This window comes from Miniopterus natalensis, chromosome 7 (assembly GCF_054644295.1).
Source record: "Miniopterus natalensis isolate mMinNat1 chromosome 7, mMinNat1.hap1, whole genome shotgun sequence".
Classification (NCBI taxonomy): Eukaryota; Metazoa; Chordata; class Mammalia; order Chiroptera; family Miniopteridae; genus Miniopterus; species Miniopterus natalensis.
Window position 1 is genome coordinate 6941899 of NC_142087.1, and position 22074 is coordinate 6963972.

A 22074-nucleotide genomic window follows, 5' to 3' on the forward strand; every position below is an offset into this window, starting at 1 on the left:
AGAGGCAGAAAGTCCAGGGGATGCCAAAAAAGTAAAAGATTGCAATCAGGCTGTCCAGTCTGAGCAGGTCCCACGGATGCCTTGGTTACTCCATCTTTCGTGGCCTCGTGCTCACTGCCCTCCCCTGCTGTCCCACCTCAATCGCTCGGTACAGCTGAGCACGGTGACTTACCCATCTTGTGTCCCAGTCCTGACACATCACTGACGGGGGCGATGGGAGATGACATGGATGAAGGTGGGTCACCCATGGGGTGGCACTTTCACTTTGTGCAGGAAGTGGTGATGAAGAGTGCATCTCGGAAGACTCGGGACATGGGGAAACTTATAAATCACAAGGCTTCCCTAACTCCAACCAGGCAATTAAAACAGTCCATCTTACTTTTGGAAAAAAAAAAAAAATTAATGCAGGCAGTCACGAGAAGGTCTCAGTGAAAGGAATGCTTGGCTTAAAGTTGGACAACCTGGACAAGGGACTTATTTGCTCTACATATTTATTTAACCTCGCTGCCAAGTGAGTTCCTCTAAGAGCAGCAATAACGGACGCCTGAAACAGCTGTGAGGGTGAAAAAGGAGAGTCAGGGTCCGGTGCATAGTAGGTGCTTAGTAAATTTTCACTCAAACTGCATCCTCATGCTTGTGTCTTACCAGTTTTTATCACTTGTTGCTTGTGAAATGATCTCCTTCAAATTCAAAATATCACCCCCAAGATTCAGGAGGGGAAAGACAAAAATGCTCGTGTAGTCACCTTGATTCTAGAAGTGCCTGTCATGTCGAGAGGTTTCTGGGCACGGTGCTGGAGATGAAAAGAGCAAAGCCCTGCTCTCAGGAGCTCACAATCCACAGTGGGAAGCACTTGTAGGCAAAAATGCGTGGGAAGCTTGTGCCATATACAGAGAGTGAATAGCTTCCAGAAGGTGGTGTGACAGGGGAATTGGGGGAACTTACCTGAGATGGTGATGAGCTGAACTGAGTTTTAAGAGAGAGGGAGTATCCCTAGGGACACAGGAGGTCTCAGGCAGAGGGAAGAGCCTTTGCCACCCAGGGGAGGTGCTGAAAAGCCTCCATCCACACTCTAAGCTGGGGTTGGTCCTTGGTAGGGGTGGGACCCAGAGCCTGTGTTTGGGGTATCAGGTCCCTAGCATGGGACTGGGGGCCAGGCTGTTTTTGATCACTTCCTGGGTTGGATTTTCACTAATCTGTCTGAGTCTGTCTTTGGAGGAACCCTGTGGGTCCTGCTTAAGAGACGAAGGAAAATGGGAGGAAGGTTAAGGGGCTAAGGCCCAATCCCCGGATGCTGGCTGAGCAAGAAGCCAGGTGTTTGGAAGGGGCCTGTGCCCTCTCTTCTTACCACCAGGCATCAGCCCTCTTTAATCAGCTCACCAGCAATGTTTCTTCTTGAATCAGATCTCTCCTGAAAGCCGGCCATGGAAACTCCTTCTTATAGAAAGTCAGGCCCAACCCCTTCCTGGGGTGGTTGGAGCCTCTATGCTCCAGGTCACCCAGGAGCACGTGATGATATTTCTCCTCTCCCCGCTTCCTCTGTCCTGCAGCAATGGAACGGCAGGGACACGGCTCTCATGGTCACCCGCGTGGTCAACCACAGGCGCTTCTCGGCCACTGTCAGTGTGGCAGACACTGCCCAGCGGAGTGTGAGCAAATACCGCTGCGTGATCCGCTCCGACGGTGGCTCCGGCGTGTCCAACTACGCCGAGCTGATCGTGAAAGGTGAGTGCCACGGCTCGGCGGGTATCAGGGGCTTTCTTGGCTCCACCCTTGCAAAGGAGGCCTTACGGGGTTTTCTCCTCTGCTGCTAACCCTCCTCCCATTCGGGAGCATAAGACACAACTTCCGATCCCACGCTCCAAAAAGGGAGCTGCTATTGGAAAATCCCGCGGTATCGCATTGCTTTTCAAAGTTGGGTGTCCCGTGCAGGACCCCTAAGTGACAGTCTGTGGGTACAAGGCGTGGAAGCCGCCTCCGCGTTCGGCTTTATTCTGCCCTTACAGTTAGAAGGAATCCGTGTCCTTGTGTTTGGTGGCGCTCTGCTCTAGTGTCCAGAGAGTACAATCGTTTCTCAGGGATTCTTATATTGAAAACACGATATAATGATAATATTTTGGAAGGACTTTTGAAATAAATAATCCTTTGCCTCACTGGCCCTGATTTAATTCTTTTCAATTTTCTTGTTCACCTTGACATGTCCTCGATACGCCTCCCGTTAGGCATGCACGCTGCTTCCTTTGCTGCCTCTTTCCAGGAGCTGCAAGTCCCGTTTATTCTGGAAAGTCTGTGTGAGCTTTGTTAGCATGCTTAATGGGTGTACACTGCTTCCTAAAGTGAATCACCCAGCATTTTCACGTCTCCCCGCTTGTAGTCACGGAGGTCATTCCAGGGGTCTTGTTTTCACGTCTCTCCTCTGTGCGTGCAACAATTAACACCTCAGTGGCGCCTTCTGAAGAGAGCATTTTTATTCCACTGAACCAGGTTATTTCCTTGGATAAATTCCCTGGGGGTAGGGTTGGTAGGCCGAAGAGCGTGAGCATTAATTCTGGATTTTTCTTTGTTTTGCAATATTGCTTTTGCAGAAAACGGTTTGACAGGTTACACTGGCAACAGTAGCATATGAATGCACTCGCTTTCCAGCGCTATGCTCAGCGATTAAAATTTTCATATAGCATAATTTAGTGCATGAAATAATGAGGCTGTGCTTATGCTTGCTGTAGAATGGTACCTGGTGCACTTGAGGGTGAACGAACACATTGACATCATCTCCCACCCCCCACCTCCCCAGAAGGCTCCCGAGCGGGTCTCCTTGGCCCAGGGATGGGTTGGTATGAAACCCCTGACCCCTCTTCGCTGCCTCCATGGAACTGGCAGCCCGGCCTGGACCAGACTGGGGTTTGCAGTCTGGGATTCTCTGTCCTGGGCTGTCCTGGCTCTCGATGTATATGCGTGTGGCTGACCATCTGGCTCGGCTTGGGTGTCATCACGTCAACTCCTGTGAGAGAATTTCCCTGAATCTCCTTCCCCAGCCCCACTGTGGTGATTGACTTCATTCTCTTACATCACCCTGGTGCCTTTTCTGCTTTTTCTATGTGGCACTATCACACTTCAAAATGATAATTTTCCTTTGTTTACCTGGTAACTTCCTGCCTCTCCCTTCAGGATATAAGCTCTGTGAAAAGAGGGGCATCTTCTGTTCAATTCATGGTTGACAGTAAGTCCCTGGAGCTCAGTGGAGGGCCTGGCCCAAGGGCTGGGCACGCCGAACCGTGTGAAATCGCGTGTTCAACTGTTTGGACCTGCACAATCCTTCATTTCATAAGGCTCAACCTTAAGATATTTGCTGAATGATGGATGAGTGAATGGATTATTGGCCTCAGCAGGAATTCATTTTCACCATAATGCCCCGAACACTTAGGCTGGAGATCAACAAATTAGCCAGTCACGAACAAAACAACCATGAGGGAAAAAAATCTTTAAAATTGTTGATATCGAGTGCCATTACTATATAAAAGAAACCATCATTTCTATTGCGTTAGGCTCCTATCTTTGGGTTTTTTTGTGCCAATAGATTGATTTCTGTGACGAGTGGCCTTTGTAGCCCTTCCAGGTCCTCAATGAATATGTAATTTCCTGAGCCGTCCCCTCCGGAGCGCTCATTGTACCTGTTGTACGGTGGCCTCCCACACTAGAATAGAAGACCTGGGGGACCGTGGACTGTTGTCTCATGCTCTCCACGATCTTGTGAGCACCTTACTGATGTAGAACTGATTGCATCTGCTGGGTGCAAACTTGGTTCTACATCAGACAGATGGAACCAGAAAACGTGTGTGTTTTTCTTTCCCTCTGTCCTCAGTTGTGGGGGAAGAGGTCTGGAAGGCCAAATGCAGAGGCCTTTGGGACAGGATGTGGGTCCCATGATGAAGCATCATTGTCTTTATTTGGAGGGGTGGCCGGGGTTGACGGGAAAGTGATTGATCCTTTGCTGGCTGTGCAGCCTGGGTCAGAGTTCAGCTTGGAGGGAGCGGTGCACAGGCCGTGTTTGTGAACAGGGCAGGGAGAGGGCACTGGGCTGTCACAGAAAGAGAGCCACCCCCGGGCAGCTGTTCTCCAGGTTTCATTCATTCAGTTCCAGTTCAAAGGAAAGAGCTCGGGAGCCGGGGCGCCCAGGTTTGAATCCTTGCCCCATCTTGTCCCAGCTCTGTGACCTTGAATATCAACCTCTCCCAGCTCACCTGGGAGTGAAGATGTAGGATCACCACCCTCAGAGGGTGTGTGTCCTGAAGACTGAGACCGTGGATGGAGGAGTTCCCAGAACACTGCCAGGCCCACCTCCCTATAAAATGTTTGTTCCATAAAATAACCTGCTGGCATGGGTAGGATTTCCCAGGTGAGAAGTCCCAGGTGGTGAAAGGCCAGCGGGTGGGTAGGGGCAGGACACCTGACCCAGGTGCTGATTGAATTGCTATCTATCTGGCCTTGAGGAAATCATTTAACGCTTCCTCCGCGAAGTGGAGCTCTCTCCCCATACAGTTGTATGCTGCACATAAAGAAAGGGAGGGAGGAAATATAAGCTGGGGCCCAACAAGTGGGCTTGGGGACATTTGAGTTGTGCAGTGCACACTAGGTCAGACTCCCCGGGTCTCTTCCCATATCCACCACCGCTGAGCCAGAAATCTGGGGACCAAGGAAAAGTAGTTGGTCATGCCTGCGCTCAGCCATCTAACCATGTGGTCCCCACTCCACCTGGCATCATTCATCAGAACTTGGGCTATGCTGAGGTTGGGAAGTCATTGTGCCCCTTGGTGCCAGGGGGTGCCCGGATCTGGTGGCCCCTCTGATGCTGTTCACGGCAGGTTCTTGCACTGGGCTGAGCAGTGGAGGCCCAGCCTGGGCCTCTGGCTCCCTGAGCAGGCATGCTTTTGGCTGCCTTGCTCACGGCTAATGTGCTATCCTGAGATTGTGAGCATCCTAATTTGAGTGCAGGTGATATCAAATTCTCAGCGCGACACACCGATCGAAATGAAAGCAAATTGGAATTACTTAATTCCGAAGGGCTGTTTATTGAGTTGCGATACCGTACCTGGGCATACATTGGATTGCTCTGTAATTGAGGTTTCGCTCAATTGACAGTCCGGCCCCCTGACCTACCTATTTCAGACCAGTGTTCACAAATGCGCTGATTCTCTCCTCATTTCTGGGTCTCCAACTGTTTTTGATTTCAAGGCGTCTTAACTTATCCCAAGGATGTAGTTCTCTTCAACTGAAGTTATGCAGATGTGGTCCTGATGAAAATTCCCTAACATAAAAAAAAATGTGTCGTGGGTAGTGATTTTTAAATCTTTCTTCCAGCTCCATTTAACAGCCTACCATGGGCTCAGAACCCTCTTATCAATGTGCGGATTAGTGCCCAGCAGAAATACAATACTGCTGCTGGAGTCAGATGCTCTGATTTAAGTAATGATGTGACTTCCTGCCAGGGCAGCTTGGTAGTGTTGAGAGTAGGGATTTTTGGATATAACCACATGACACTTCTGATCTCAGTCCTGGCCCCAGTTGTCTCCCTGACTTCCGGCACATCATGTATTCACTCTGGGCCTCAGTTACCTCATCTGTTCAATGGGGGTGAATATATCTAATTGGATCCTTATGAGAGGGAGACAATATGTGTATAGATCTTGGCACAAAGTGGACATGCATGCAGTTACAACTGTAACTCTCCATAATCATATTTTACTATCGTACTAAGGGGTAGTGTCCGAGCACATTGTCCATTTTTCCATGTCCTGCTTAAAGGAATGATAAGCTATACCGTAGAGATTTAAATTTAGTCACCTTTAGGTCTCTCTCCTCTCCTCTGAAATGGGATTGATGTCACCAAATGCAGCCTATTAGTCAAAATCACTTTCAGAAATGCTTTATTTATGTTGCACTGCCTTTTTTTTTCTTCTTTTTTTTAAAATTTGTTCCAATATTTAAATTCCTCTTGAAATTGTGTCAGGTTTGGCCACATTGAGCCGGCATTCTGGGATGGCACTGCTGGATAGTGTGGCTGCTCCATCCTGGGGCATGTGTTTCACACTCGATCACTGCCCACATTTGGCCTGTTTTTCTCATGTAACTAGTCTAATTGCTTTAGGCATTTGAGTTTCCAGCCCCTGATTTAGAGATTTCATGGCTGGAGTAGCTGACTTGTCTCTGTGTTCATTTGTGTAATAGTTGATTGAGCCCCAGCTAAGTGTCAGGTGGTGTAATGAGGTCATTGTGTAGCGGAAAGAATGATAGAAACCTATAATGCCTGGCATCTGGCTTGTGTCAGACTCCTCATACATGATCGTACTAATCCTGTCTACAACTCTGATACATGTTCTGTTAGTATCTGCCTTGTACAAGTGAGGGAGTGGTGGCTCAGAGAGGTTAGGTAACTTTCCCAAGGTCACACAGCTTGTATGTGGCAGAGCTAGCCTCAGACCTTGCTCTTTCTCATACCACATTTCTTACAAAATCCAACATGGGAGGCCCTGTATTCGGTGGTGAGCTGAGGAAATACGGAGGGTGAACAACTGATGCAGTTTGGGAAATTCTTTTGAGGCTTCTAAGAATGGTCCCATCCAAGCTGGACAGCCTGGATCACAGTTCTGGGACGTGAGTGGGTGACATGTTGGAGGCTGGGAATCTAGGCAGGGGGACACTTGCAGAGTAGAGTGGGAGCTTTATTCTGTGGCAGTCAGGCGGCTCTGAGGGACCCTGCTACCCGGGGTCCACGACAGTGGTGCACACACGCTCTTGAGGCTGGGCCTCTGCATCCATCTCTTCTCCTCCCCGCCCTCCCTGTGCCTGGTGGAAAGCCATGGTCAGGAAGGTGGCTGTGGTGAAGGCACAGCCTGTCCTTGGAAGAGGAGTGAAGGTCAGAAGCTTACGGGACTAGGGCCCCCAGAAGCCAACTTGACAGGGACTGGATGGAAGAGGCTTACTTTGGGTGCAGAGAGATGAGACAGGGAGAAGGGCAGTCCTTAAAGGGCACTGTCAAGCAAGTGACCACTGTGGGCATCCAGAGCTCAGTGCTGCTGGGGCACATGGGATCCAGGGTAGGCTCCTGAGGCGTGAGAGTCAGGGTATTTGTACCCTCACCGCCACTGTTCGTTGTTGGGGTCCGCTCCTGGGGCGTTAACTTCCTGGCACTTCTGGCTTGTTGTACAGGACACAGAGGGGAGCACCCGGGGCTTTGGAGAAAGCCCACGGTCATCGAGGCTCAAATATGACAGTGGGAAGTTGGCCTGCACTCTTTGAAATAATAAGGCCTGGGAGATGGAAGCAGCTTCTGCTCCAGGGACCCTGCAGCAGCTGCACCTTGGAGGGGACCCAGGCCGCTGGCCGCTGCCTCATCAGTGGGAGCAGCGTGGGCGGGCCTGTGTGCTCGCAGAAGAGGCAGAGCCCGGACCACTCCGAGCCTTGGGCGCAGGAAGGAGCAGCTGGGGCTGCAGGGCGCAGCGGCAGGGGGCAGGCAGGGGCAGGCGGGGGCAGAGCCTGGGCTGGGGCCTGGCCCCTGCCCTGAAACCGTGCGTCCTGAGCCTGCCCGCACCCGCCACGCCCCACCGCCCTGCTGCCCAGGGGCTGGCACACCGCTCCTGTGCAGGGCGCGAGAGTCAGGGTTGCAGCTCTGTGTTCCAATTGCCCAGCTCTGCAGTTGCAGTAAAGCAGCCGTAGAGAATATGTAAATGAGTGAGTGTGACGGTGTGCCAATAAAACTTTACGGAAACCGGCTGTGGGCTGGATGTGGTTCCCTGGCCAGGCAGTTTGCTGATCACTGCATGGGACACCCACCCCCAACCCAACCCCTCCCCCACCTTTTTCAGTTGGATGACTATGCCAGCTTCCTCCATGCTCCACTCTCACGCCCCTGAGGTCTGCCCTCCATGGAGCAGCCGGAGTGATAATTTGAAAGCAAGTTTTTAAATCGTAGTATTTCCTTGCTCTCAACCCTCCAATAGTTCCGATCACACTTAGAATAAAATCCAACCTTCTTAACATGATCTCTAGATCTGGCTCCTCTCTGTCTCTGGTTCCTGATCACCCTACCCCAGTATCTGTCCTTTCATTCTCTTCTCCAGCTACTCTGGCCAATTCCATCTTCCTCGAACCACATCAAGATAGCTCTGACCTCAGGACCTTTGTACTTGCTGTTCTCTTTGCCTGAAATGTTTTTCTTTTAGGTAATTATGTGGCTCATTTGTTTTGTCCACTGTGGTGTCTGCTCAGACATTAGCTTCTCAGAGAGTCTCCCCTGACCACCTTAACTGAAACAGCTCCCATCCCTACCTCTGGCAACCCCGCACCGTGGTGCTGTGCTGTGGTTTCCTCCCTGCCTCTTAACCACTGCCTGATGTTGTCACTTAGGTCTGTATACTCCACAAACTCCTGCAGGAAGACGTTGTAGGTCTTGCTTTCTGTTGGACCTACAACACCTGGGACAGTAGTTGGCTTATTGAAGCGGCTTAAACATTTGCTATATCTGATGGAGTGTTCTCAGATCACCCCTCACAGCAGGCAGAAGCATTTTAGACTCCTCACCAGGCCTTCCTTTTGCTAAGCTTCTCATTATTGCTTGATCTCTAGCTTTCCTCCTACCTCTAAGCAAGTTGCATCTCCTTTATGGGTGCTTCTCTGTCTTTTCCACTATGTATTTTTTCTTCGTTATTTTCTTCCTAGCTATGGAAGCTGTAAGCTTTGTCATTCCCTGTGTCCCTCCTATGGCCTTAGTTGTCCTGCTTTGGTTGCAGTGTTGGGGTCTCAGCTGACTGCCGTCGCCGTGCCACTTGTCCAGTCTACCATGTTGCCATGCTGATGGTCGTTTGAAAACCACTGGGCTCGCTCTAATGCCTGTCAGAGGAAGGCTGGCCTCGTGGTGAGCCCTCCCTTTTCTCCCCCGAGCCCTGCCCACCGGAGTAAACCTGCTTCCGCCCACGTCTAGAAGTTTAACACCTTTTCATGTCAGACTTAGCCCACCGCCTCCTCCCACTGCGTGTCTGACCTTGGCTTTCCTGGCAGATACTATTTCAGGCAAACCTCAGTGTCTTCATCTTCTCTGCAGGCTTTATTCTCTGTAGAAAAATATCCTGAGGATCAGGCTCTGATTTTTTTGTCTTTCTTCAGTCATAACTTTGATTAATGGATTGCATCATTTTTTTTTAACCACAGCTGCCATTGGCAAGCACACATAGATTGCAGCTCAGAGGTCTTGGGTTCAAATCCTGGTTCTTCCCCGAATTAGCTGTGTGAATTGGGAACATCGTTTCATGGCTCCCTCATTATAAAATGGAGCAACAGTGCAGCTCTAGACTCGGGACAGGGGCCCTGGGTAAGTCCGTCCTTTGTAAGCAAGGTGCTGCCCACATGTTTATGCCTGTCTTCGCCAATCATCCTCATCCCCACATTTGACAGCTGCCTGTCTTAGCCCTTGACTCCTGACTCTTGGATGATGTCACCGTTAGCTTTTCATGGGAAGAGAAAAATGACAGATGAGAGGAAAGTGGGAAACGTAACTAGACTACGTGTGTGTGTGGAGGGGGGAGGGAGAACCAGGAGATAGATGTGTACATGGCATTCTGTATGGGCACAGAGACCGGCCTGTTTTAGAAAAAGCATACATGTGGATAAATAAAACCTGCCGAGTATTGGTTTCCCTGAATTATTTTGACTGCTTCCTCAGCTGCATGCTGATGTGTTGCATTCACACTTTTAACAGATTTGGAAATTAAATCAAACAGCAATTGCATTAAATTCTCATTCACTTGGAACATTACCCTCCCGTGTTCAAATGGGAGAATTAGCCGGGGTGTGGAATGAGCTGTGAGGGCTGCAGTGAGCCAGCGCCAGCCACTGCCCTGGGTGTTTCACCTGAGATCCCCTTTAATCCTCACAGGCTCCCTTGTTTCTGATGGTGCTGAGGCTGGTGACCCAGCCTCCTCAGAGTCTCACCGCCCCAGGTCTGTTCTCGTCTACTGTGACTGAGACTTTTCCTAGCCCTCCTAGTGCTAATTTTCCAGAATGTTCTCTTCTGTAGCAGATGTACACGGAATATTGCTTCTAAGAACCTAAGTTTCAGTCTCAGTTAAACTCAATGAGACTGTGGGCCCCAGATTTGGAAGGATGCTCCAGGTCACTGCCTCTGTCCCCCCACTGGAGCCTAATTCACTCTGAAATGTTACAGCCTCTGCCTACCCCCGCGGTCCTTAACTGAGGGTGATTTTGTCCCCCAGGGGACATTTGGTATTGTCTGGAGGCATATTGAATTGTCACAGCAGGGAGGGAAGTACTGGCAGCCTAGTGAGTGGAGGCCCCAGATGCTGCTAACTTCCCCCTAGTGACAGGTCAGGCTCCATCACAGAGAATCATCCAGCCCCAAAGGCAATGGGGCCGAGTGAGGCCCAGAAACCCTGACCCAGAGCTCTTCCCACGGGAGGTGTCTCTCTCTCATGCGCTACTGTTCATCTGCAATCTTATGGGCTCTGGGCAGGTGGGACGTGACATGTGGGAGAAAGAAGGTAGAGCTAGTCATGTGGCTGTGAAGAAGGGACTCACCTTCTCTGAGCCCCAGTCTCTCTGTCTAGAAAATTGACACTTGACTTCTGGTTTATGCTGCGGCTGGTTTGACACTTGACTTATGGCTCTGGGTCTCCTCCCTCCCATTTTCTCACTAATTCCCCAGGGAGACCACTGAAAAGGAAGTGCAGTACTGGGAATGTGAGATGCTCCTGCTAACTCTCAGGCCCATAAAGCTGCTCCATGTCTGCCAAACACACGAGCCTCCCCTTCCACTGAGTGGAGCTGTGATTCAGAAGCAGCTAATCAGGGCCTGCATTTCCCAGCCTGCCTTGTTCTCAGTAGGACCATGCGATTTGCTCCTTAAAGGAAGGTGAGCAGAAGCACTGCACGCCTTTTCAGAGCCAAAGTGTTTAAAAAGCAGGTAGTCATTCTTTACACGCTCTTCTCCCTCTTTGGCTGGATGGGTGTAGACAATTCTAGAAGGTGTCAGAGTCCAAATATCAGTCCTGGGTTTCTGAATCGCTTTGTACAGAAAAATTCCCTGCAAAGCAGGCCTATTATTTAACCAATAATAAACTAACATTCTGTTAAGCCACTATGCCTTGGGGTTTGTTACAGCACCTAGCTTCATACTAATTGATACAAGTTGGATCAAGAGAAGTCATTAGCAAGCTCTCCAGGCTAGAAAACTTTCTAACCTACCTCAAAGCAGATGAGAAGATGCTTATTCCCTCTCCCATTGGTACTGGACTCAGAATTCCAAGTTTTGTACAACTCAGATGCTGGAAAATTATCCTTTCTTGTCAGGTGTTGCTTTTTTGAAAGATAAAGAAACTATCTCTTCCCAACCATTATTCATTGATGTAGAATCTACAAATTGCAGAATAACATGGGAGGGCAGAATTTGTGTGTTTATGGGAAGGAAAGGGGTTGGGATGGCCATGGCTGTGGCCCATGATGCCCAGAAACTATGGGAGCTCACACCTGTCCAGATGTGACAACTTGGAAATGCTGTCCAGAAGGGTGGGTCTTGCATTAGGAGCCCAAGGACAGGTGATACCCCTGTCAGGTGTATCAAAGTGTAGGATATATGTGGGGGCACAGAAGGGCAGAATATCTGGGAGGGGGCTGTCTGGGGCTCTGGTCCCAGGAGGACCTTGTACGTGAGCCAGATGTCCAGGTGAACAGTCCAAGTCAGCCCAGCTGGCCTGGATCTTCCTCATGCCCAGACTCCCCCAACACGCCACCTCTTCAGCTCAAGTCAGGTCACCTACCAGTGGAGCCCAGTGACTCCCACTGGGGATGAGTGGGATGGGGAGAGGGGGTAGAGCAAAGCATTTTGCATTTCAAAAACAAGTACCATGGTCCTTTAGATAGGATCCTCTGGAAGAAATCAGGGCAACCCATTTAAACATAAAAGCTGGTGCAATTAGGGGCAGATGCCAAAAAACGGTATTTCAGCAATTGGTAGGTGGGCACAGTGGGTTCCCAGTGTAATCAGTGGGGTTCAGGATGCTCACGTTGTGCTGTTTTTAAACTCACACGCATGTCCCCTGCCCAGGATATGCTGCCACCTGATCCAGGGACGGCAGGGCCAGCGCCCAGGAGAGGGTTAGCTTAGAGGGGAGGTGGCCTCCATCCTGCTCCTAAGTAGATACGAATGACCGTTTCTCTGGGCCTCATGTTCCCCATTTCTCAGAAGAGAGGGCTGTACTATACAAGTGTGTTTCAACTTGTTCCGCACTCAGACAATGGAGTGCCTTCCCAAGATGGCAGGGAAAACAAGTGACTCGGCCCCCAGAGCCGTGGGGCCCCTGGAACAGCATAAAGCCCGTTTCCCAGGCGCCTGGGCAGGTGCACTTCTCCCCTTCTTTAAAGGTTTGTGTGGGGTTTTTCCCTTTAATGCATAGGATCCTCCTACTTTTTTATGCTGTCCTGGGCCCTGGTAGAAAATGAGCCTAGGATTTGGTCTCTTCTCTTTTAATGAAGTGTGCCCACTTCTCATTAATAAAGCCGCAGCCCGCTGCGGTAGCCGCGTACCCAGAGGCAGACGCGACGCGCTCTGCCGGCAGCTGGAACCCCTCCTGCCCAGGGAGCCTGGACTGGTGGGCAGCGGGCAGATGTGGCAGAGCAGCTGAGTGTCTGCCCTTAGAGCGGAAAAGCCTCCTGTCTGACCTCGTCAGCGGCCCCCGGTGCCCTGGGGCCTGCTCGGCTAATCTCTCACACTCGTGAGTGGGGCTCTGCCTCCCGGGGGCGGGCCTGCGATGTGCTGTGTCTTCGCGAGCAGTTGAAAATGGCCTTTCGAAGGGGAAGCCAGGAGGCTGCACTTGAGAAGCAGGCGGGGCTGGGGCTGGTTCCTGGCTCTGCTCGCTTTTTACTGTTGAATTAAACTCTGCAAGTGACCAAGTCTCAGTTTCTCCATCTGTAAAAGGAAAAGAATGATGTTACTCGCTTCCCATTTTCTGAGTGAAATAATGCATGGAAATTACAGAGCTTGGGACCTACTTTGTACTAGTCACGGAAGTTCAAAGATTCATGTGACAATGCCATTTGGTCCCTGTACCGTTTAATTTTCCTCCTGGATAGGCAGGATGTTACACTTCCCAGACTCCCGCATCCAGGCGCAACCAGAGGGATGTGTCCCAAAGTGATAGCACCCCTTCCAGGCCAGCCCCTCATCTTTCTCATCCTGCTGTGACCTTGGGGCCCACGTGTTGAGCAGGCAGCATCTCCAGAGAGAAGCCTGGGCCCCAGACTGGTGTGTGGAGCCAGCATCACCCCACCCCACCCCACCCCACCCCACTCCACCCATAACCTTGGGCTGTGGCTTGAATGAGCAACACTGATCTCACCACGACTAATGCAGCTCATGCAGGCAGGTCGGGTGGGACTGATGGCAGGCTCTCTCCATCACCATGGCCCTGCCTGCCTGATGACTTACAGACCTCATTCTCAGGTTCCCCCCTGTGTAGTGGACAGACACCCACAGCGTTAAGGTAGTACTATAGTTCCCACTCGGCATTTTGTGGGGGCCCAGCAGTGACCAGAAGGGGGTTTTCTGAGTCTGACCTCATCGCAAGGGGAGATAGCTGATTCTTTCTGCCTAATGCCATCGGAATAGACTCATTGGAAGGCTGCTCCTTCTAGGCATTGCTACCACAGGCACATCTGTAGTCACCCCACCCCTGTGACTTTTCTTTTGGGGGTGCTGAGCTGACCACCTCTTTTGATCTTCACCTATCTTTCCCTAACTAAATGAATGCAGTCCACTAAGTGACCCAGCAAGCTCGCAGGCCGAGGGACAAGGGGGACTCCTCCAGATACCTTTACATGTCTGCTGAATCCTAGGCTCTGTGGACTTTATTCCTTGACTTCAGTGATAAGCGGAGATGAAGGCAACTGCAGGATGCCTTCCTCCCAGGCCTTGACCCAGAAGTTGGCTGAGTGTGGACTTGGTCCTGTTGCCTGTGCCTAGGGGGCCCACCTTATGGCCCCCACCTTAAGCTAATACTTTTCCCACCCTCTCTTATCCAGTCATGACGGCAGGGCTCCCACTTGGCTCCTGGTCCCTGATGTCATCAGGGCATGCCCCACTATTTCCAGAAGCCACGGGGAGGCAGCTCCTAGATACATCTGTCATAATCATGTTTGCATGAGGGACCCTGCCAGGGGTTCCTGGGGCTGGATCAGAGGAGAGCTCCCTTAGTCCCCAATTTATCTCTAACCAGATGCCAACAATAGTTATCCTGCCCTTTGAGATTTGGGGAGAATGAGCTTTGAAATTTTTCAAAATTTTCAAATCTTTCAAAATTTTCTATACTCCCAGGGCCTCATATTGTGGCCACTTCTGACTTGACCTGGTTTCCATTCCTGCTGGCTTTTATCTCAGTTACCTCTCCTTATATGTTCTCTCTGCTCTGCACCATCCAAATTTGGGACTCATTCCCTTTTCCTTAATTTTTCTTCATCTTTTTCCCAACATGTGCACGCACAAAACACACACACACACACACACACACACACACACACACACACACACACTCTTTGTGGTGTAGCAGACTTCAAAAGATTTAGGGCAAGGGAAGAGCTTTACCGCACAGCCATGCAAATGCCCCAGTACTGGACATGGGGTTATTATTTGGTTATGGGGTTATGGGGGTGCGCTCTGGCAAGCACTCTTGCCACCCCATCAGGAGGCTCTTGGTGGCTGCTGCTCTGAAGGCTCTGGCCTCCCTCCACGCTGCCCGGGCCTCTCCCTTCTCTCGCTTCCTCAGAAGCTCTGAGGCAGAGCAGTCTGGCAGCAGAGAGTTGCCCTGGGACCTGTTTGCATAGCTTGTTTCTGCCAGCCCCGCTCTCCAGTTATCCCCCTGCGGGCTTTGGATGAATTCCCCCTGGCAGATGTACGGCCCTCCCTTGCCTTTGTTTTGCATCTCAGAAGCGGGGCACATTTCACTGCCAGGGTGGATCCTACCCTTGCCTCGGCCCGTGACACCTACCTGGGCCTGGAGATCTCTGCAGCCCACAGATGCCCACACCCTCACTCTTGTCCTGCCAGAACTGTGTGGTGACTGGCACAGTCAAGGGCAGGAGGACTCAGCAGGGGCTGCTCTGAGCATGGGGATGGCAGTGGGGAGCTAGTCTCAGGCTCCTTTCAGTGGTGAGTGACAGCAACCCAACCCTAACAGGGTACAGCCCTAGAGGAAGGTGGTTGGCGTGCACCCCTGGGATGCCCAAGCACGGAGCCTGTGCAGCATCCCATTCCAGGGCTCGAATGGTGGACCCAGGGCTCTGCCTCTTCCCTGCAGTTCCTTTTATGCTTGTCCCCCCTCAGCATTATTCTCATGCATGCTCATGGGGGAAGCTGGAGGCATGTCAGGGACTGAGAGCTCCAGATGTGCCCCTTCCAGTTTAACTCTCAGCCTCAAGGGTGAGAGAGTTTTCTTTTCTCTCTGTCTGAATGTCAGCCCCAGGAGAGAACTCTGGTGACCCCTGTCTGAGGTGATAACCAATGCTGGACCAGCCATTCTGCCCAGTGGCACATGCAAGGGCCCTGTCGGTCCTGCGCCCGACTCTGTGGCTGGGGCAGAGTGAGTGTCCAGGCCTCAGGAAGATGCAGAGTGGGTGGCAGCCCTGCCCCTAGAGGGGGCTTCTGGGCAGACAGAAGTCGGACGGGCACAGGCTGGGTTTCCCTGGCTCATGCCCCGCTCTGCTGGGCCTTTTCTGGTGGCGAGGGGAGGGCATCAATCGCATCAAGATTTAGGATCGACTGGTAGGTTGTGGTCTACAGTCTGGGTCTCCTGGTTTCATTCTTAAATAGCAATGATGTATTTTAATTATTTTTTGTGTTAGTGAGTTTCACAAGGATGCAAGGCCATTGTACAACCAGATGTGTTCAGTTCTAAGTTCTACATCTGTCTGTCCCTGTCAGAGTCCAGTCCGTCTCAGTGCCTCTCTCAGTCTCTGCTTCTGTGGCCTTCCTTCCTGACTTACTCTCTCGCTCCCACATCACTTTCTTTCCTGTTGTCAGTGTCTTCCCAGCCCTGCTATCACCCTCTCTCGCCACCTTTCCTGTGCGTCAGAAGGTCACAAACAGGTAGCTGGGCTCCCTCTGCCTGCTTGTCCCAGTCCTCTGGTAGGACAGTTCCTCCTGGAATACACAGTTCCCATTTTCCTTCCTCCCCTCCCCTCCCCTCCCCTCCCCTCCCCTCCCCTCCCCTCCCCTCCCCTCCCCTCCCCTCCCCACCCCTCCCCACCTCTGCCCCCTCTCCCTTCTCGCTCCCTCTGACTCCAGGCTCTCCGTCACTACCTTTCGTTACTTGTTAATGCCTTATTACGCACCAGTGTTTGGGTGACAGCCAGTGGAGTTGCTGGCAGTGGCTCGCTCAGTTCTGATACCCGGGGGCATAGATGGGGCTGTACACATGTGGCATTAGCATCTCCCTGTGAGCCTTCTCTGAGCAAGGGCAGCTAGCAGTCCGCACCATTCGCTGCTTTGTTAAACCAGCATAGAAATATATGCTGTCTCACCCTCCCTGTTAACTGCCCCTGTTGATTCACCAATGACGCAAATGCTTATTAAACACATACTATGTCCCAGGAATCTTCTAGACATGAGGGGTACATCAAAGAGCCATATGGGGCCAGGGCCTCTGCTGCCTTGACACGTGCACTCTAGTGGAGGGCAAAGAGGGAGGTGAGTTACCAGGTGAGGTCGTTGCGAGACCATCAGATACGGCTCTTAATTCGGTAAAGAGCGAGTGCTCTGCCGACCTAGGATCCAGGAGATCACGGTTGGATTCCCAGTCAGGGCACACCCCTGGGTTGCGGGCTCGATCCCCAGTCGGGGGTGAGCAGGAGGCAGCCGATCAATGACTCTCTCATCATTGATGTTTCTCTCTCTCTCTCTCTCTCTCTCCATCTCCCTCCCTCTCTCTGAAATCAATAAAGACATTAAAAAAAAAAAAGAGCAAGTGCTCTGTGGGTGGCTTGTATTGACCTCTGTGGCTCCAAAGCAGGCCACAGGGTGACTTGTCTCCAACCCCAGTTCTGCCGCTCGCCAGCTCTGGGACTCAGGTGTGGCACTGGGACTCCACAAGCCTCTTGTCTCATCTACAGTGACCACAAGGAGGTTGACCCCTCAGGTTGGCTGTGGGGTGTGAGTGAGGTGGCAGCTGGAAGCTCCTGCCCTCGGGGTGGACACCAGCCACCCCCTGGCCCTGTTCCACATGGCGGGGTGAATGCAATTGTTGGGGTCCTTCCACTTGCGCCAGTGCTACTAACTGGTACCAGTTCAATCTACTGCGGTATTAGTTTCTCAGGGCCACCATAACAAGTGATCACAAGCTGGGTGGGTTAAAGTAACAGGAATTTATGCTCTCAGAGTTCTGGAGGCCAGAGGCCAAAATCAAAGTGTCAGCAGGGACCCCCTGGAGGCTCTGGGGAGAGTCCGCTCCATGCGGCTTTTCTGGTGGTTCCCGCTGGTACCTGGGCTTTAGACACGCTCCATTCTCTGCCTCCGTCACCACGTGGCCCTCTTCTCTTTGCGTGTGTCTCTGTCTGAATGTCCCTCTTCTGTCCCTCCAGTCACCTTATTCCAGTATGACCTCATCATAGCTCCATCACATCTGCAAAGACCCTATTTCCAAATAAGGCCAGGTTCCCAGATACGTGGGGGTTAGGAGTTGAACATATTTTTCCAGAGAGCACAGTGGAACTCACAACACCTCTATATGTTTTATAGATGTAAAATCTCCCCTCCAACTCCTCCTGAATTATTCGTGTGTGCCTTTGCTTCTGCAGAATTCTGATAGCTTCTTCTGTGGTGAATCAGGTGTGTGTCTTCCCCGGTGTGAGCAGTGGCTGGAGCTGGGAAGTTGCAGCTGCTGCTTTGTCTCCCTCCTTCGTCTCTCAGGCTTTGTCCCCTCTTCTCTTTCACACCCTCTCTGTATTGTGCCATCAGGTCCAATCCCGCCCCCACTGGCCCCATTACCTACAGGAGGCCCCCTTCATGAATTGGACCCCGTGCCTCTCCAGCCACCGCTCCCACAAGCCCCCTCCCTAGACCGCACCACAGACTTCAGTGCCCTACCGGCTGGTGCTGTCAGCACTCACATGACCTACCCACATGCCTGGTTCCTGGCTTCCTGATTCCCCTTTGCCCAGCCTGTCATCTCAGGTGACCTCTCTAAACTGCATACCTTTTAGCAAAGGTGTCAAGTTCATTAGACTATGAGCTCCATGAGGACAGGCATGGAATCTGCTTGCTCATCCAGTATTCCTAGTGCTTGGCATGTTTTAGTCACTCCATGGATGTTTGTTGTATAACTGCGCCAATTACACGACCTGAGTGGCTCTCTATTACTTACAGTTTCTATGGGAGGATGGGAAAAACTCTTTGAAATTTCTTTTCTGCCAGACCTCTACAGTCCACCCAGGCTGGAAACCAGCCCAAATCGTTAGTTAGCCTCTGTGCTTTTGCACATGCTGTTCCCTTTTCCTGGAATGTCCTTCCCTATTTTGTCTGTCCTTTCATAGCTCAGCCTAAGCATTTCCCCACCAGGGAAGCCTTCCCTGGTAACCTTCCCCACCACTGAAAGTTATGTTAGGTGCCTCCAAATCTCTAGCCACCTAGCAGGAACCATTGCTAGACTGCAGTGTCTTTGAAGGTAAGGGCTGGGTTGAACTCATCTCCTTATTTCCAGGATCACTGTTTGTAGGAGGAATTCTGTTGGTGGCTACTAGCATGAAATTAAGTAGCTTTTTAATGTGTACAAAATGATGAACATGCCCCAAAGAGCTGATAATTATTATGATTTCCTTTTTTTTTTTTGGTGAGGAATCAAACTCTGAGAGGGTCAGAGACCTGGCTAAGGACACACAGCTAGAGTAGAGTTGGTGGGATGAGTGGCCTCAAGTTCTCTTGGGGGAAGCGCATACTCAGGAAGACAGGAGAGCAAATGCTAGGGTGTGGGATGCCCACTCAGAGACACGGGAAGCTCTGGGGGAGGCCTGGCTCCTGGCCCCGTCCTTGTGGAGACTGTGGGCACCAGGAACTGCAACCACTGTCCTCATTGCGATTCTCAGGAGACTTCTGTTCTCACTGCTCTTTTCAAGTGTCGTTCTTGCAGTTCAGCATGTGGGGGACATAGTGTTTGTCGCAACTGCTAATGACAGGGCTACTGAAAAAGACTGTCTATTTTTGGAATTAAGCTTCAGCCTAAAAGAAATAAAAATAAACATTGAGAGGTTTTTTTCCCTTTTTTAAAAGAAAAATATGTAGAAAAAAATCAATCAATCTCAGCATGCTCTCCCTCTAGTGAGAATGGGAATGTAACCTAGTACTGGAGGTCAGTGGCCGGGGCTTAAGCCCTGGCCCTCCATGAGCTCACTTTCCCATGAGATTTCACTTTCTCCAGTTTCTGCCGGTCTCAAGGACAGCTGCAGGGTCAGAGCCAGCCTGGCTGCAGCCTCTTCCCTCTCCTCTCGGCACTTCTGGCCCTGTCACTATTCTTCAAGCTAGTCTGGACTGGGCACAAGGGGTTAAGCTCCCCACGGGGCCACTGTCAAGTGCAACCCCAGATTCTGCCTCATCTGCCGCAGCCTCATTTGAGCATTAGTGAATCATTGGCAAGTGCCACTACTAATGGTAATGATGTGAATGTTGATCACATCTAACATATTCTGAGATTTCTGTGTGCTGAGCCCTTGCTAAGCACCTCTGGAAGACTGTATTCTGCAAATGTTTATCTTTCCTGATCCCACCCCATGGGAAGAATGCATTTCCCCATCAACTTTGACAGAACCCCATTGACTTGAGCTTGGCCATTTGACTTGCTTTGACTAGTAGAAGGTGGGCAGAAGGAACAGTGTGCCAGTTCCAAGAAGAGGTACCATGTATTTCTGCCTCCCTGCTTGCCCATCGCCACCCATCATTAGAATCTGCTTCAGGCAGCAGCTGATCCTTCAGCCTCTTTCTTGGAATGAGGGGCACAAATAGCAGATTTAAATCCAACTTGGAGCTAAGTCACTGACCCACAGACCTGAGAGCAAGAAATAAGTATCTGTGTACATCTTTAAGATTCAGAGATGTTTGTTACTACAGCAAAAGCTGACTCATACAGCATATTTAAAGGGTGATCTTAGATAACTCTCACAGCAAATCCTCTGATATAGGTAGGGTATTACCTCATTTTATATATAGGGTTGTACTAGATCTTTTACTTCTAGGATCCTACCAAGCTCTGATCTTCTGTAACCACAAGCCTTGAGATCTGGTGGCATCAGCTCTCTATTCAGGTTGTGGTCAGTGGGCCTTGAAGAACAGAGTCACGTAATTTGCCATGGATCTGAAGAATCTACTGAGAAGTAGCCTGAAGTCAAGAAGTAACTCCATCTCTTGGGTTCTTGCTGATGTTTGGAAGGGCTGAGAGTAGTCCTTTGCCCTCCAGAGAGGAACTGGCTCCTGGAAGGCTGCCCTGCAGAATTGGAGTCAGTGGTGTTCCACAGGACTCACTGTCCAGAGGTCCTTGAGGATCCCAGTCCCAGAGTTCTCTGGCTGAGCTGGAGTGATTGTCTGCCAGGTGATATGTAGAGCTAAGATTCTCCAGGGCCATATGCAGGGCAGCTAAAAGCAGGTCTAGGCAGCAAAGGAGTCATGAATAGCTCTCATACACAGTATTCTCAAGACCTTACATCTGAGTGGGAGACCTAGCTTCAGGGCCTGGTTCCTGGGTGGGACTCCTGAGCCATTTCTGAACTCCCCATGCAACACCTGTGGTCTCAAGGGCCTTTCTTCCCACATTGCCCCAGCACCCAGCTGAGGCTTGGATCCCCACCCCCAGCACCTGGAGATGTTTCAGCCCAGAAGACCGATGCACAAAGGATGGAATGCCATTTCCTGTGAAGTGAAGCCGAGTGTGAAGCCCAAGCAGTCCTCCAATGGCTGCAAGGGCCGTGGATAGAGCGACTGCAAAAGCATTATATTGATTGCAGAAAGTAACTGAAGTGAGAGTTCTGGAAGGCAGGCAGCCCTTAGCTCCAGTGAGGTGCTAATGAGCTCTGTAGCCAGCTACAGCTTGACCTTCATCTTCCCAGCAAAGACCCAGGGCTGTTGTGGAAGAGGGCACATGCCAGGGTGGGTGATGAGGTGATTAATGCTGAGCAGCTTCCTGGGCTCATACCAGCTCCTCTCCCTAAGTCTGTTTCTTTTTCCTTTTATCTCCACAAAGCAAAGCAAAGAGCCAGGCATGCACTGGGAATTTCTCCCTCTATCATGTTCTGATCTGTTTGCTGGTATAAATGAGCCAGTCTTTCAGAAGAGGGGGAGCCCTCCCCCTCTACAGACAGTAAGCCCAAGGATTTGCCTTGCTTCCTGCCCCTGTGATCCCAGCCACCCTCTTGGCTTCCCAAGGCTGAGTCACCCTGTTCCCCCATGATGTCAGGATGTTCATGTCATCTGGAGGGCAGGCGGCTAAACCTCGTATCTGGGGAGGGAGTTGTTTGAAAGCGGGTGTGTGCCGTCCTATTGAATGGGGCAACTTGACTTCCCCACGGGGTTGCATCATGTGTTATCCTGCCGAGAAGCCTTCTCAGGAGGTCAGCTTTCCTGTTCATCCACCCGGAGCTCGGTACCTTGTCTCCTGGGCAAACGGAGTGTGCGAAGGTGTGTCTTCGGCACAGAAGCCACAAGCACAGGCCAGGAAAGGGATCCGGGGATCTTTACTGGTTATTAAAATATGAACGCTGGCATTCCTCTCTCACCTTGGATTTCTCAGAATCGCTATGTTTTTCTTGTTTCTCATGGATGTGCTTCACTAGCCCAGGTTTCAATTCCAGACCCCGAAGCAAGTGTCTCAGCCGTGAGCCCTAGAGCGTCAGACTTACAAGGAAAGGAAACCAGAGTTCTGATCTCAGTTCTGCCACCAACAGCAACATCAAGGGACCTGCCAGCTCCCTGAACAGTTAGCTGCAGGATCTTTCGCCCTTCAGTGCCTTTCCCTCTGCCATCCCGTGTCCTTTACCTTATCT

General features: G+C 51.1%; 1 protein-coding gene across 1 annotated transcript in view; it reads left to right on the plus strand.

Moving 5' to 3' along the window:
* Window positions 1-22074, plus strand: part of PTPRT (protein tyrosine phosphatase receptor type T) — a 511569-nt gene that overhangs the window by 25945 nt on the left and 463550 nt on the right. The window contains exon 5 of the mRNA XM_087819279.1: window positions 1551-1725. Coding sequence (XP_087675405.1) covers window positions 1551-1725 — 175 coding nt within the window. The remainder of the gene's footprint in view (window positions 1-1550; window positions 1726-22074) is intronic.